This window comes from Hipposideros armiger, unplaced genomic scaffold (assembly GCF_001890085.2).
Source record: "Hipposideros armiger isolate ML-2016 unplaced genomic scaffold, ASM189008v1 scaffold_168, whole genome shotgun sequence".
Lineage (NCBI taxonomy): Eukaryota > Metazoa > Chordata > Mammalia > Chiroptera > Hipposideridae > Hipposideros > Hipposideros armiger.
Genome location: NW_017731518.1, coordinates 842,959 through 860,167, shown reverse-complemented (window position 1 = coordinate 860,167; position 17,209 = coordinate 842,959). Strand labels below are relative to the sequence as shown.

The window sequence follows — 17,209 nt, the reverse complement described above, 5'->3', positions numbered from 1 at the left end:
CCAGCTCCAAGACGAGCTGTTGTTCACCATCTTAGCTGTAGAGGGCGCAGTGTCACTGGCCCTCATGTGGGATCCGAACCAGGGTCCTGCTGCTCAGAGCTGGCGTCCCAAGCAAACTCCTAACCAACAAGCTACTCGGCTAGCCCGTGTGGTCCCTTTTTTTAGGGGATCCCTTGCTGAAGTCTTCGTATAGGCTCAGTGCTTCCTGGCACAACACAATGCCGTCATCAGAATACATTTTCTGTTCATGTCTTCCACCTACAAATTTAATGTCTTTTCCATTTTAACTAAGCATTTATCATGCACTCTAATCGTACCTTTTTTAGTTTGAGGTGCAACAGCAAAACTAGCATGAATTTCTTTTTCCTCCTTCACAATTTCACAGGTAGATTTGTTCTTAACATAGATCTTAGCAACCTCAGCATATGATTTTTTAAATTTCTTTGTGAAGTCGATAACTTGCACCTTTTCACTTCAAGGAAGCACTTTAGAGCTTCTCTTTGGCACATCTGAATTGCTAGCATCACTACTGTTGCACTTTGGGGCCATTGTTAAGTAAAATAAGGGTTATTTGAACACAAGAACTGCAGTACCACAGCAGTCCACTTGTAACCTATTGTAGATGGCTGCTAAGTGACTAATGGGCCCGCAGCAGATAACAGTGGGGATACGCTGGATAAAGGGTTGATTCTCCTCCAGGTGGGACAGAGCGGGACAGCGCGAGATTTCATCATGTTACTCAGAACAGATTGCAGTATAGAACTTATGAATTGTTAGTTGTTTATTTCTGGAATTTTCCATTTATTATTTTCGGCCCACAGTTGTCTGCGGGTAACTAAAACCCCAGAAAGCGAAACCATGTATAAGGGGGTGCTGTACATACATACATTATATGTCGATTATTATATTTTGTATATATATGTATACTTAGAAATTTAGATGGTACTACAAGGTTTATAACAAAGAGCAATAGTTTTCTACTCTGTCCCTCCCTGCTCTTGATTACGCTTCCCTAGAAACAACTACTTTCAACTATTTTAGCTTTCTTCTGGTATCTACCTTGGTACTTTTAAATGAAATCCTTAAGCTGCCACTTCTTGACTTTCTGGCTTTAGACCAGTTGTCTTCAGTAATGGAAGATGAAGATTTGATGGTCTCTTAAAGTATTGCCATTTCCTCCCTTCCTCTTTCCACATCCTTTAAATATTTTCAGATGAATTTGAAATTTTATTTATTATTTGATGTTTACATTATGATGATGACATATTTACAGCTGAGCCATATAGTGTACTATGAGCATTATTCCTTTTTCACAGAATTTTTTGTTTTTCTTGGCATTGTTAACTGCCTTACTTTTTCATTTGCTTAGTTTTCTTCTTGCCTATCATTTTTAATGCATACTCAAATTATAAAACTCCTCTCAAAATATTCAAAATATAAGGTAGTAGGTTTTTTTCTTCTTCTTCTGCCTTGGAACCATCCCTCCTGAGCCCTCTGTATTGATGCTCTAGTCTTATTGGTTCTTCTGTAGGCCTGCTACACTGCAGTCATCTTAGAACTTTCATTTGTTTCATATTAGGAATTTCTTTTATCTCTTTTCCGTGTTACAGCCCATGTTTTTTTAAATCTCATTTCTTTCTCTTTTTTAGTGTTTTCCCTTGTTTTGTTGTAATACTCCCTCTAGGTGTTTCCTGAGAAAGGGTTTATGAAAGGTAAATGTTTTAAAAATAAACATCTGAAAATGCTTTTGTCTATTCACATTTGGTTGGTAGTTTTGGCTGGGTTATACAATTCTACATTAGAAACTTTTTCCTCAGAAATTTAAAGACATCTTCCTACTATCTTTTAGCATTCAGTGTTGCTGTTGAGAAGACTGATGCCACTGGGATTCCTGGTCATTTATATGTAACCTAATTTTTTCCTTTTTATCCCCAGTATTCTGAAATTTCAACAGGGAAGTGCCTGTGTCGTCATTCATTGTGCTGTGTGCTCAGCAGACCCCATAATTCTGGAAACTCATGGCTGTCATTACTGATTATTTCTTCCCCCATTTTCTCTCTTATTTTTAAACTACTGTTGGTTATTCCTCTTGCATTAATCCTCTGATTTTACTTTTTATTTCCTATTTTCTATCTTTCTGTCTTTTCTGCTTTCTTCATTTATTTCTATAATTCAGAAATTTCTTCATTTATGTTATAAATCTTCTATCCAATTTCTAAATATATTGAACCACATATTTAATTCCTAAAGCTTGATTCTTTATTTCTTTTATAGCATTTATTCTTGCTTTATAAATATAATATCTTTATCTCTTTAAGAATTATGTTTTTAAAAAAGTTTGAAGTTATATTCTGTTCTCAGCAATATTTCTTTTTCAAGCTCCTTTTTAAAAAATTTGCTTTGGTCTTGGACTTTCATATTAGAGGCTGTCTTCAAATGCCTGGTGATGCTTGGCTGTCCTTTCATGTCTAAAATGAAGCATTAAAAGGAGCTTGAAGATGTCGTAGTCCATTTGGGCTGCTATAACAAAATACTGTAGACTGTGTGGCTCATAAACACTGTAAATCTATTTCTCCCATTTCTGGAGGCTGGAAGGCTGAGAACAGGGTGCCTGCATGGTCAGGTTCTGGAGAGAACTCGCTTCCAGGTTGCAGACTGCTGACTTCCCATTGTGTCCTCACATGGTGGGAGAAGCAAAGAAGCTTTCTTAGGCCACTTTGATAAGTGCACTAATCACGACCACCACCCCCACCCCGCCCCAGAAGGCCCTACCCCCTAATACCATCACCCTGGGGGTTAGGCTTCAACATATGAACTTGTGGGGGGACACAAACATTCAGACCATAGTAGACCATGCACATGGGCATGGCTTGCTGATTAGTAGACCTTAACAAAGGTAGTTGCATGGGGGATCCACAGATATCAGCATCTGTGGGTCTTTTCTCTTGGCCAGTGAGTTTCCCCTGAGAATTCCCCAAACTCTTGTCTATGAGTTCATAAGGGATTATACGTCTGGCTGTGAGTATTCTGGGAACTTAGCGAGGGGATGTGGAGGTGGGTGGCATCTCTCTGGTCAGCATGCAGACTTTCCCTTAGTCCTCATTGTCAGTATGGGTGTCTGTCCTCCAGCCTTCCCAGAGGGACACCATACTACAGTCCAGAGCCTCACATGTCAACCTTTCTACCTATTTCCCATCTTCAGTTAGAATGGGAGAGAGGCATTTGTCCAGTTTTGTGTGCTGGAAGACAGAGGTGGGGTCTTCTGTATGACTGTCCTCTGGTGTTTACTGGCACTCTGCATCTCAGCCTCCAAAGAACCTGATGATGCCTTTAACCCCCAAGCCTTTCTGGGCTGTACAGCACAAATGGTTTGCCTCTTAGTCACTTTCCACCTACAGGCGCTTAGCTGTCAGCTTTTTCTGCTTTATATCTTCTTATCTACTATTGCCTCTTCTTGCATTCTTTTTTTTTCTTATAAGTATATATATACCTTTATACTTTTAAAAAATTCCTTTATGATTATTTGAATTGGGTTCTTGGAGGAGTCTCCTAAAACTTATGTGTTTAATCTATGTTTAACCAAAACTCTCAGCTTATTTATTCACATTTTATACAATTCTAGTTAGACTGGATATCTGATTTTTAGCAAAGAACACATTAGACACTATAACATGGAGACTTTATAGTGAAATAAACCTAGGTTCCAATTCTAGCTCTGCTACTTATTGGCTACCCAACTGTGGGTAGATTTAAGATCTCTGAGTCTCATTTTTTTCATGTATAAGCTAGAGGTCATATTATCCAACTTATAGAATTCCTATAAAGATGAATTGAAATACAGACTTTATAAATATGTGCCACAATGCCTGTCACATAGTATAATGCTCCCTAATAGTTTCAGCTATCATCATCATCCTTTATTAACAGTCGTACCATCACTGTTAACTGGAAGAGATATACAGGGCATGTTATGGATAAGCCCCCTTAGAGCCATGAAATGTAATTGACAATATAGTTATAAATGACGGTGAAGGTGGGAAAAGAAAAGTAACAAAAAACAGGTAACTAAAAAGGAGCAGCAGTATTGGGGGATTTGAATGAAGCCAGATCACTTTTGTGGTTCAGTAGACCTACTAGTATTGCTATATAATGACTCATGTTCACACTGATGATTTGAAATATCAAAAAGTTTAAATGTGTTCATTATAATGTGTTTAAGAAGGCAAAGAAAATATAATTAGGGGAGAAGGTCCAAGATGGTGGATTAGGTAAACACTATACCTACTGCATCCCAGGATCACACCAAAATTACAAATAATTATAGAACAGTCAGCCTCAAGAATCATCTGAAGACTAGCTGAACAGAACCCCTATAACTAAGGCTATAAAGAGGCCACATTAAGACTGAAAAGAAAATATAATTAGGAAGACTTCTATCTAAAATGTTTAATGGTATAGCATATTAATATGTGTATATGTATTAAATCTTGATATCTATATGGAAAACTCATTTAAACAGAATAATTCATTTGCTTGAAGGTTCTGGATCCCGAGATTTTACTTTAGGAGTCATCAGATCTGTAGTAAACATGTCCGACCTTGTTAAGGAAATTTGGCCAGAGTGTTAAACTCAGTAGCTTTGGTGTTGTAGCCTATATTACATATGTATTTACTTGAATACTAACTACAACTTATTAAAATGTACTTTTTTTCCCTCAAAATATTCTTCCCTTTTCCCCTTCAGAACTGGTCTTTTGAGAATGGAGATGAAGGGAAAAGAAATTGTTTTCTTAAACTATTATAAAATTTAAAGAATTCTATACAAATTAATAATATAATTTAAACTATTTCATATTTTGCAACAAAAGCATTAAGTTGTAAATTATTTTGCTTGTATTTTACATATATTTCTATTTAATTGAATATTGCTTGCTCCAATCAACTATTTTATTTCTTCTAGATCAGTGATATAATGAACAGTGCAAAAACCGAACATACAGCTATGAAAGGAACTCCAGTGAAAAACAAACCAGATCTCAAAGCATCAACTGATTCTAATGCCATTTTCCATTCATCTTTGGCAACTAATGCTTCTAATCATAATAGTTGTGTGGTGGATATGCTAAGGAAAAACGAAGGTATAAAGATAGCTTTTTATAATAATGATAGGGAATTTTAGAGTCTTTGAAAAAGTAAATGTGGCACATCATGGACACTCAAATGTGTGAGTGAATGGCTACCCAGTCTCAGGTTCACAGAGGGAGATGGGGCTTTTTCTCTGCAGGTCAGAGTAGCTGGTATTTCAAGAGTGCATGAGTGACATGATTAGATTTTGTTTTTGTTTTTCATGCAAAAGGCACTCTAACCTCACCATCTGAAAGAACTATAATAGGAAATGATTGGGAGTCTTGTTATAGGGTTCTTTTAGGACTCCAAGAGATACGTAGAGACTAAAGAAGTGGGTGGGATGGACAGAAAAGAATACGTTTCAGAGACTTTTAGAAAGCAGCATCTATTAGACTTGGAAACTGGTTGGATCTGAGAAATAAAAATGAGATGAACGTAACTCCAGTTTTTTGGGTTGGACATTCAATGGATGATGATACTCTATCAGGATAGGAAATATAGGAGCAAGAACAAATTTGGGGGAAAAAAGACAGGTTCAACTTTGAATTTACTGTTTTTGAGGCACTTGAGGAACATATTGGTCAAGATTTCTAATGGGCAGTTGGATACTTAAGTCTGGAGTCTAGGAGGCAGTTGTTGGCTGGAAGGACAAATTTAGAAGTTAACGGTATCTAAAATGTGAGCTTCACAAGAGCAGGGACCTTGTCTGACGTGTTCACTGCTAGATTCCCAGCACCTGGCACAGTGCCTAGGACATATGTATTTGAGAGATGTGTAATTCAGGAATGGTAGTTAAAACACGGGGAAAATGTGTAAAGGGAGAAAAGAAAAGGCTTAGGAACACCTGCATTTAAAGAGTCATTTGAAGAAGAGAAGCCAGCTAAAGAGACTGAAAAGGGGTTCCTAGAAGGTTAGGAAAAGAGCCAAAAAGATTGGTATCATTTTTTTCCCCCTCTATAGTGGGCATCACAGTTTGTGACTAGTGTATGCATGTCTCTCTGTGCTACCTGACTATAAGTTCATTAAGATATGGACTATGACTGCTTTGTTTCACCATTATAGAAACAAGCACAATGTCTGGTAGATAGTACATCTCCAGTATTGTGGAGTTAATGAATAGAAGTCATAGAAAGAAACAGCTGGAAAAAGGAGTATGTGGTCAGCATAGTTTCCATTACCGAAAGGTGAGGTAAATGAAGATTGAAAAGTATCCCTTAGAAATCATCAACATTTGCCAGAACCGCTTCACTAACATTCGTAGCATGCTAGACCCCAGATTTGGGGAGTCAGAGAAGCAGAGGCTGCTCTGAAGGGGAGCAGTGAGGGGAAATGGTGACGAGAAGACTTGTGGGGTGAAGGAAGGTGCGTGTTGGTGTGCTTGAGAGACTTGATAATGTTTATGGACTGAGGGCCCAGAACTACTAAAGAGAAAGAATCTGAAAATTCTGAAGAGAAAGGAATAATTGATGAGAGGGTCCCAAAATATGGGGGGAGGAATGGGACCAAGAGCACAGGAGGAGGATTGATTGAACTTCCTTAGGAGAGAGGTGGGCTCATCCTCTGAAATGGAGGAGAAGATGGAGAGGATGGGCGCGGTGATGAACGCCTTTCTAGTTTACGGCAGGAGAAGGCAGAAAATTGATGGTATTCATGCCTGAAGACCTCTGTATTTTCCCCTAAAATGGGAGGCAAGGCCATCTGATGTATAACTTAATAGAGAACAATGATTCAGTGTTTAGAGTGGAAGAAGGAGCTGAGAAGTTGGACATTCGTTATGGATGTAATACACTTGATTTTTCTAAACATTTTATGCCTAATAGTTAATTCATACAAATGACATTTGTGGTGCTCATGTTTACGATTTTAAAATGGAAAAATACCACAAATTGTATAACAAGAACCATAAGATACTATACAACAATTATCTGCAGGTATTATGTTAATAATTGATCATTTCCCTTTAATTTTAGGTCCTCACACTTCAGCAAATATAGGTGTTCTAAGTAGTTGCCTGGACTTAAGAACAGTAATCCCTGAAACTTCTGTATCCAGTACTGTTTCCAGCCCACAAACTATGGTAACCCAGCAGACCATTAAAACTGAATCATCCAGTACAAATGGGGCAGTTGTTAACGATGAAACTTCACTAACAACATTCAGTACCAAATCTGAAGGTTTGAAATGTGTTTCACATACTGTATTTTGCACCATTTTTGTATGTAAATTCATCAAACTTACTTGTTTTAGATGGGAATTGCATTTCATCTTGGATTGAAGCATATATAAACATAAAAAGCATTTCAGTTAAAATCATTATATATTCTCTGCTGCCTTACATAAAATGTTTAAATCAGCACACACTGAAATACAATCCCGTGAATATATTCAGCAATTTTTTTCCTTAGAAAAGATTAGTTCTTGATTATAGAGTAACAATTCTTCCAGCTTGATTGATTTTGGATTTTGTAAATTCTCAATTTTTGGGGGGTAGGAATTGTGCTTCATCTTTGGTAAACATTCTCTGAAGTTCTAGCTAGTTATCAAATCCTTGAAAAATGAACTTTGTGAATTAGAGGGTACATAATTCTAATTGTGATTTTCTCCCTCTATTTTTATATATTTATAAATTATATTTTAATGTGTCTATTTATAAGTGAATATGTAAGTCTTATCTGATGAATTGTTTAATTTTTAGTTGACGAAACATGTGCACTGCCTGCAACTAAGATCAGTCGTGTAGAGGCGCATGCTGTAGCAATGCCACTTTCTGTAAGTATGTGACCTGGAGATGATGTGTTTACAGCTGGTTACATGTGCTTTAAGTGCCGAGCAACTTCACCAGAAATTCACAGAAAGATTCTTGGGTGTCCATTAGTAATGATTTGACATAGAGTGAGAAATGAAGGGTTGAATCAGAAAATATGCACAATATAATGTTAAGCGAAAAAAGCTGGATAAAAAATAATATATATACACATATATGTGTGTGTCCCAATTTTATTAAAAAATACAACCAATACATATATTCATACTCTTAAATGAGTCTGCACACATCCACACTACATTGCTTTATGACTTCTTCCAAGTTGTGGGGCCACAGATCATTTTTACTTTCTTCTTTGTTCTTTCAATATTTTTCTGTAATGAAATGTGTTACTTTCGTAATCAGAAATGTGTTTATATATGTGTATATGTAAATTAAATTAATGGTTTTAAGAGTAAAAGGACATGTTATGGAACATAAAATTTGAATGACTCTTTTGCTAGCTACTTAATAGAACAACATATCCTGCAATTTTGGGTTAGACATTCCTGTAGGATAGCCCAGTATTCTCTGACATTGGGTTGTTTTACGGAAGGCCAGAATTGGTCTGCATGGCACCAAACTAAAAGTGCTAGGAATGTGCCTCACAAATATACCAAGATTGTCTTAATTAGATAAATATAAGGACAATACTTGTTTGTGTGCATGTGTGTGTACCTACTTTTTAATTTATTTTTAAATTATCAGTCATTCAACTTTAGTGATATGAGCAAGAGTTTTTACTTTACCTAATATTTATTTTTTAGTGTCTTCAAGAATTGTCTATAGTCTTAGTTTTCTTTCACTCATGATTTTAGGGAATTTGATCATATATTAATATTTACCTTCATCAGAATGTTAAGTCTTATAGTGTTCTTAAACTCTTTTCAGGGAAGAATTATTAAAATGAATTTTTTTCTCGTAAATCTATTTTGCAATGCATCAGCCAGAATGATATTTGTTATTGCAGTTGGAACCAGTTGTTTTATAAAAGTTGTTGAAGAGAGTTTTTACAACTTAAAAAATGAAAACAAGTTCAAAGCTATTTCTTTTTTTTTAACCTTAAAGACACCTAGTTAGCTCACTTTGTCATGTGTAATAGCCTAAGTAACAAATAATGTGAATTATAAGCATGTACCTCTGCTGTTATATATTTAAGACAGAAATAAATAACTGAAGTGCACATTTGTTTTGAGCTTCTGGAAACAGTGTCTCATTTATAAAGAAGATGGCTTAAAAAGGTTAGTTCCAGGGATAAGTATAATTCACTTATCACTAAAAGTAGCTTAAGGTAGAGGAAGCTTGTTTTAAAGCAAGGTAAAAAAAAAAGTAAAACTGTTTAATCTGCTCCTCTTTAGTATAACACTAAAGTATATTTAAACTGCATTTTAGTTTTGAACATTTTTTCTCCTTTTAGGTTTGGAGAAGCACAGGTATTTCAAGTGTAAAGATCTCTGAATTTCTGCTAGTTGTTTTTGAATCTAGAAATAAGCCAGCTTGGAATGAATTTTTTCTTATGTGCCCTTTTTGGAGCCAGTTGTAATGTCACACTAAAGGGATTATATTTCCTGAGAGAGTCTCTGAAATGACAACGTTCTATAAAACAGCTGGCATTTTAACATATCACTGATTGAAAAGCATGCTAACTCCAGCTAGGTTGGTAGTCCAGACCTACTGACTTGGACAATGCCTGTCACTCCCTATGTTTGAATTGGCATCCCTGTTTCACTGTCAATTGACCTAATCTATTAAGAGTTTATTTACTTAAGAGCTATTAATGTTGTGGTGTTTACCCATATATCTACTTGTAGATCACTGCATGGATTTATTAAATCTTAAAATTTCTTACATGCTCAGTAAAGAGTCCTCATAAATTTTTCTTTCTCTGAAATTAGAAAGACACTCCTTCAAATCCGGTGGCCACAATGAAAGCAGGAGAACGACAGTGGTGTGATGTAGGAATTTTTAAAAATAATACAGCTTTGGTGAGCCAATTTTATTTGCTGCCAAAAGGGAAACAAAGCATCTCAAAGGTAGCTATTGATGTATTTTCTACACTATGAGTTATAAGTCTCAAGAATGAGATTTTTTTATAACCTTGATTGAAATCTCTTGAATTTGTGAAATTGGGATCACAATCTATAATTTAGAATTCTATCTATGTAGTTATTATCTTGTATTATTTTTAAAGGCTCTTTTTATAGACTATATCACAGGAAGGTCATAAATAATATAGTTTGGCCAGTACAAATAAGGATTTTTTTAAATAGATCTCATTTTGTTATCAGATGTGTTTTGAGAAAGAGCACTTTTTTTTTTTTTTTTACTGAGAATTTTTTTATTCCTGATTTCACAATTTAAAAAATCAAAATCTGCTGTGGGCTATTGAATATCATCTAATTTTCCCTTGATTCTGAAGGCCCTTAAAGAAGACCCCAAATGTATAAGTGAGATATTAACTGTCTAAGAATCGTGAAGCAGGTAACAGCCCCAAAGCATATTGAACTAATCTTTTTCTGGAAGGGGGAATTTCAGAGAGCGAATTGCCAAGGAAATATTGTAGATATGTAGTTTGAATCTCCCAAAGATCTGCACAAATGGAGAATATATCATTTATCATTATATTTTAGTTTCTTCTGGTGTTTCTTTTTTACATATTGAATTCTTCCAATTCTTGAAAAAAATAGAAATCCGGGTTAATGATTTGATAGTATTATGCCTAATGAAATTTCTGGCTACAGTTTGATTTCATCTAAGGAAATATCCATATCGGAGGTTCTAGTAGCTACCTGTTTTTCCCAAAAGATAAAAAGAGCATAAAATTTAGAACCAGTAAACTCGGTTTGAATCATTAGCTACAGCACTCAACAGTGTGACCTTGGACAGATCACTCATTTAATCTCTCTCAGACTCAGTTTCCTCGTCTATAAAATGGACATGATATAGCTCCCTTAAAAGGGGGGTCAAATATATGGTGACTGAAGGAGATTTGACTTTGGGTGGTGAACACACAATGCAATATATATATGATGTATTATAGAATTGTATACTTGAAACCTATATAATTTTATTAACCAATGTTACCCCAATAAATTTAATAAAAAATAAAAATAATGGAGTGATACTTGTGAAACATGTTTCACAGATGTAGTAAGAATGTAGGAGAACATGTAAAAATTGTTTGAAAGTTGTAAATGTTAGAATCTTCCTACCCAGAGTATGCAATCCAGTTATTTAATTTAACATTTATTCAACATAGAGATGAGGTAGTCATTACTTCGTTTATAGTGGTAGTTAATTTTTTTCTACATTCATACTCTACATGTGCAGAATACCCTTACATTGCTTTTTTTTTTTTTAATTGGGGAACAGTGTTTTTTTCCAAGACCCATCAGCTCCAAGTCAAGTAGTTGACAGTAGCTCAGTGGCCCATGCAGGGATTGAACCAGCAACCTTGGTGTTATGAGCACTGCGATCTAACCAGGGGAGCTAACCAGCCACCTCTATATTGCTTTTTATAATCAATGATTCTCAACTGGAAAAGGCACTTTTCCTCTGAATAAGAATCACTAGTATGAGCGACCAGATGGCTCAGTTGGTTAGAGTGCATGTTCTGAACAAGGTTGCCGGTTCGATTCCTGCATGGGATTATGGGCTGTGCCCCCCGCAACTAGATTGAAACAACAACTTGACTTGGAGCTGATAGGTCCTGGAGAAACACACTGTTCCCCAATAAAATAATAATAAAAAGAATTCCCAATTTATGGGCTCGGTTACTTTTGTATTGGAGGGCTCATTCCAGGTGTAAAAAGAGGGAAATAAATAAATGTGAACTAGAGGGCCGGCTGAGTGGCTCAGTTGGTTAAGAGCTCGCTCAAGAGTTTGAGCTCTGAGCAACAGCGTTTCGAGTCAGCCCGAGCTGAGCAGCCGTGAGCTGCCAACAGGTGGCGGGATGGCTCAGCTAAAAAAAAAAAAAAAAAAAAATGTGAACTAGAGCTTTAAAACATAATTCATTCTTTAAAAGTTTTGTTTAGTTAAAAATGATTAATTGCACCTTTTCTTTACTTTTGCATATATTACATTTAGATAGGAAATGCAGACGTTCCTGACTACAGTTTACTTAAGAAACAAGATCTTGTTCCAGGCACAGGATACAGATTCAGGGTTGCTGCTATCAATGGCTGTGGAATAGGCCCTTTCAGCAAAATCAGTGAATTTAAAACTTGTATTCCCGGTTTTCCCGGAGCTCCTTCTGCGGTCAGAATTTCAAAGGTGAGATTTCAGGTCTAGACTTGGTGATTTAAATTATGTGAAACTTTGTACATGAAGTAAAATTGTCAGTTTAGAGATTCTTATTAGTGTCTGATGAAATGGTGTTGATTTATGAGGATAGACTGGTTTAGATTGTAGACCCAGCTTTGGAGTTTTAGACTGGAAGTTGTTTTGTTTTTTTTCAGGATGTTGGTGTTATCAGGTTAACTCTCAGACTATAGTAACTTTTTATTTTAAGGCTCTTCATTTTATTCCTGAATATTTGGGGGGAACCCTCTTGATCTGGAGACCCTTGGATTTCAGGGTTTTTTTTATTTGAATTGTATTTTGTAAAAATGTCTTTCAGCTTGCTCTGCACTATCTAGAACTCTGTAGTCAAATATTGGACCCCCTAAATTAAACCTTGGAGTTCTCTGTCTTGTTTTTATCTTTCAAAAAAAAGAAATGAAAAACTAATTTGAAAAAAAGAAAAGAAATGGGAAATATCTAAAAGGGGTGGATTAAAAATTTAAAATGTGTTTTTTGCTAATCACACAATATTTTAAGGACCAAATTTCAAGCAGAATTACAGCATCCAAATTAGAGAAAGTCAGGAAAATCTGGTATGTTTTTTAATGTTAATATTTTTTCTTATTTATGGAGCCAAAAAGTTTGTGCTGGAGAATTTTAATAGAATACATGAGATTGGATTGTATTTTTTCCTAAGGTCCTGCCCCTCCTTAGAGAAGAAAAAGTCTGTTTTCAAATAAGAAAAATCTCTTTGGTGGGATAGTACAGGCAGATATTTAAGCCTAGTTATGTTTTTGAAAAGTGAGCATGAATCAAACATTGCAGATCCAATTAAGGTAGATTTTAAAAATCCAACAATACAAGTTCTAACATCTAATGCAATTCCCATAGCAAAAAGGAGCATTTTGTGTTCTAAAGATAGACTCAACATAAGTGATATGAGAGAGAACTTCAGAACCTTTACCTGTTGGTTTTTTCTTCCCTCTCTTTAAGAATGTTGAGGGTATTCATCTTTCCTGGGAACCTCCCACTTCACCATCTGGAAATATTTTGGAATACTCAGCCTACTTGGCAATCCGCACAGCACAAATACAAGATAATCCAAGTCAGCTTGTATTTATGAGGATTTATTGTGGTCTTAAGACATCATGTATAGTAACTGCTGGGCAGCTTGCAAATGCACATATTGATTATACATCCAGACCTGCCATTGTGTTCAGGATATCAGCAAAGAATGAAAAGGGATATGGACCAGCTACACAAGTTCGATGGCTTCAAGGTAACAATAAAAAAGCACCTTTAAATTGATTTTTTTTTACTGAAGCTATTGTGATTATTATTTATTAGTAACTGGTTATGAAGATTTGTCATTTAAAAGTGTATTCTTTGTATTTCTAGTAGTTACGAATTTGATTTTGTAAGAAGTTCTTAAAATGTATTTGCTCAACTCTAGATCCAAATAAAAATAGAAAAGAAGCAAAGGCTCCCAGAAAATTAGTATATGGCTTCTTCCTCATAGTTATAGCATTTTTATAAAGGAAAATAACAAAATTAAGATGAAGGCTGGAAGGCTTTATGACTCCAATATCTTTTAGAAAGGCCATGTCACTCAGTCATCCTAGAGTTATTGACATGATTCTAGTAAAACTGGCTGTTGTCCACTGTGTTGTCTTATATAGTACATGTTCTCTACATTGTAAAGACCCTGTCTTTGAGTACTTACTCCCTCTACCTGTATTCTACATGAGCAGTGGTCCTTTAATAACTATCTTCTACTGGATAATATTTGTGATAGTAATGTTAGCAGCTATTCGATTCCTTTGTTTATCTACAGTTAGCACAGAGCTTAAGAAATTAAAAAAGAAAGAGGCAAGTTCAGAAACTCTGCATTTGCATTTTTATTACCTTCCAAGAAGCATGGCAAAATACAAAAAGAATAATGGGTTTTCTTGATTCATACCAGGGTGATATATTGGAATATATTTTTGGCCAAAGCACTTAACTTATCTGGCCCTCAATTTCCTCATTAGATGAGGAAGTTAAAAGAATTTACCTTTAAGGTCCCTTTCAGCACTTAAATTCTATATTTTCATCAGAAGTGAAGTATATTCCTGAACATTTTAGCATCTGTCTTAATGGCCCTAACTTTGCTTTTGCTGAAATTAAAACATTTATAATTTAAAATTCAGAATTAAAGTCTATGTCCCCCTTATTGCAGAAAGAAAGAAGCACCTTAAAAGGACACAAATTTTGAAATAGTGTTTTAAACATTTGTAAAATTTTTGTAAATGCTCTAAATGTTTTATTTTTGCATTATTTTTACCTCAAAATTGTATAAACTTTTTACAACTGAAATAGAAGCATTAGCTAGCTTACTCAGGTTCCATTACAACCTTAAAGATGCAGCTAGGCATTATGGATGCTCTGCTACGCGTAACCTGTTTTAAACCTTTTAGGAATTTCATGGTTCCACTGCCTATTCAGATCAGGAATGGATATACAGAGCAATAATTGCAGAAAAGATATTTCAAACTAAGAGCTGCAGTTACTGCAGAGGCACAGGTCTATCTTTTTTATACCAAGTAACCTTATGCCAGTTTCGGTTGACTGAGTAGCTATGTCCTCAAATCATGTATAATATTCCCAGCAAAGATGGATTTAATTGTGCAGAAATGATATATATGTATGTTCCAGTTACTAATTTAAAATGTATAGAATATTTTAATATATAATTTTTGTAAAGAACTGGGATTTTTATACTACAGTATTTGTAATTAATGCGTGTCACTAAGTTTCTCTTGAAGAAAATATGCAGACTCTTAAAAATGTAATGAGTGATTTCCAAACTCTAAAGGTAAAATAAATGCACTACTATGGTGATGTTAGAATACCTTTTTTTGTGGCTGTATGAATCATTAATCTTTAAATGTGTACTTTACAATCAATGTTTACAAGGAGCTTCTCTGGTTTGTTATCCCAGCACCTCCCTTGGTGAGAGCTTCGTTCTGCATTTGTTTAACTCATATGCTTTTGCTTTTGGCATATGCTTGCTTTTTGCACTAGTAGAATTTTAACTTACCTCATTATTATGTTTGTAATCATTTGAATATCTTCCATTTTTCTGATATAGCCTAAAGAAATACTTAACCAAAGTTAAATAAAATAAATGGTAAGCAATTTTGCACATGTTAAATGCTAGGGTTTGTTATGTATATGTGTGTGTTTAGTTATAAAAAGATTAAGAATGGAAAGGTATAGTAAGTATATGTTTCAAGTCCAATTATTTTAATGATCTACTTGCTTTATAAAAAAAGGTCTGGCTTTTAACCCCTTATTCTCTACATTAATTAACAATTTGCATCTTGAAGCACTTCTTTTAATGACAAGGAATAAGTTGACTTTAAACAAAGAATAGAGTATATTTTGAGTGCGCGCATTTATACCTATTTAGTATTTGGTTTAGTTTACTTTGCTTAAATGTCTCTACTGTTCTAGACCAGGAGGCGAGTATGAACCTGTGGTTCTAACATATAATATATGTCTTATTTTCTAAAGAGAAAGGCAGTCTTTCTCTGCCAAGGGATTTGGTAAAATAACTAATGTTTTTACTTTGAGAATTAGGTCAGATTCTGTTATCATTTTTTGGCATTTGTACATTAAGTACTAGTCACACATATCTCTCTGATAAGTGATTGGTGACTGAAAGATGCCGTTGAGAAATCTCCTTGGTTTTGACATTAATAGTTAATAAGAGATCTTTGAGCTCTGTGTTCATGACCAGAATGGATTGGGGTAAATAATAAGAAAAGTGCATTTAGCTTCTTACAATTGGCACATTTCTAAGTGAAGACTTTTTTGAGTAGCAGTGGGCTATATTTTGCAGATATCATAAGAGGATTTGCACTGAGTTAAAGTACTTTACTCCTCCAGCTGGATAAGTGATTCAGATGTACAAGTCTTTATGCCACAGTGCTCTTCCTGGGCACTGCAACTTTGGTTCACATATGTAGTAAAACGATTCTGATGTTGCATGCTTCTTAGAATTATGTTTTCTAAAACAATTGTACTGGCTTCATTTTAGTTTAGTAAACTGTTTTGGCAATTTAACTAGCAATAGGGTATTATAAACTCACTTTCATCTGCATTTTTTTTTTAATGGAAATAATTTGATTGCATATGAGGCCCCCTGCCGCATTACTCAGTTACATAAATATAATCATCTATAAGAAGGTGAAACAGCTGACCCATTATTTTAAAGACTTGTAGACTAGCAAAGATTTGTTCTGGTTAGAGATATGGTCTACTATAACCTAAGATATTTTTTAAAATTGCAACAGTTGTAGCATAAAAATCATTTGTAACATTGAATATGAAGACATTATTAGTATTTAAAATTATTGCAGTCATCTGGTCATAAATGAAATAGGTTGCAAAATAGACTTGGTCTTTGACCATTTAAGGTATAACTGACCATTATGTTTCCCAAGGCTCCCTTTAGGCAGTTTTATGTATTGTGTACCAATGATGTGTAAAATAAAGCACCTTTTCTACTATAACCAATTATAGGTGTTATTTATTTTGAACTATATGAAAGAAAAATTAGTAATGGCAGAGTAAATCTGTAGAAATGTTGATTTTATATCATTCACTTAAAATAATAATAGGCAGTTCCATAAAGAAAGGATTGTGTCTAAAAACTTGTTTTTAAATTAGTACATTGTGTTTGGGAGTCATTTTCTTATAGAAATGTAAAAGCCTAACCCTTATTGTAGCTGACCTAGTGTGTTTGAAAGTAAAAAGGCAGATGGCTCCAAAACACAGTCTAAACTTGTCACCTCTTTTTTGTCTTCTATTTACTCTTTTAAAAATTTGTTTATTAAAGGATTGTTGGCATACAATGTTATATTAGTTTCAGGTGTATGATATAGTGATTCAACATTTATATACCTTATGATGTGATCACCATGATAAGTCTGGTACCCATCTGTCAGTGTGCAA

The 17,209-nt window shown here is 34.8% G+C and overlaps 1 protein-coding gene across 1 annotated transcript in view; it reads left to right on the top strand.

The window, feature by feature from the left end:
• HCFC2 (host cell factor C2) overlaps window positions 1–16,767 on the top strand; it is a 36,500-nt gene extending 19,733 nt beyond the window's left edge. Inside the window, exons 10-15 of the mRNA XM_019651898.1 lie at window positions 4,961–5,138; window positions 7,098–7,301; window positions 7,823–7,896; window positions 9,826–9,963; window positions 12,017–12,202; window positions 13,205–16,767. Coding sequence (XP_019507443.1) covers window positions 4,961–5,138; window positions 7,098–7,301; window positions 7,823–7,896; window positions 9,826–9,963; window positions 12,017–12,202; window positions 13,205–13,519 — 1,095 coding nt within the window. The 3' untranslated portion in view covers window positions 13,520–16,767. The remainder of the gene's footprint in view (window positions 1–4,960; window positions 5,139–7,097; window positions 7,302–7,822; window positions 7,897–9,825; window positions 9,964–12,016; window positions 12,203–13,204) is intronic.
• Window positions 16,768–17,209: the final 442 nt, after the last annotated feature.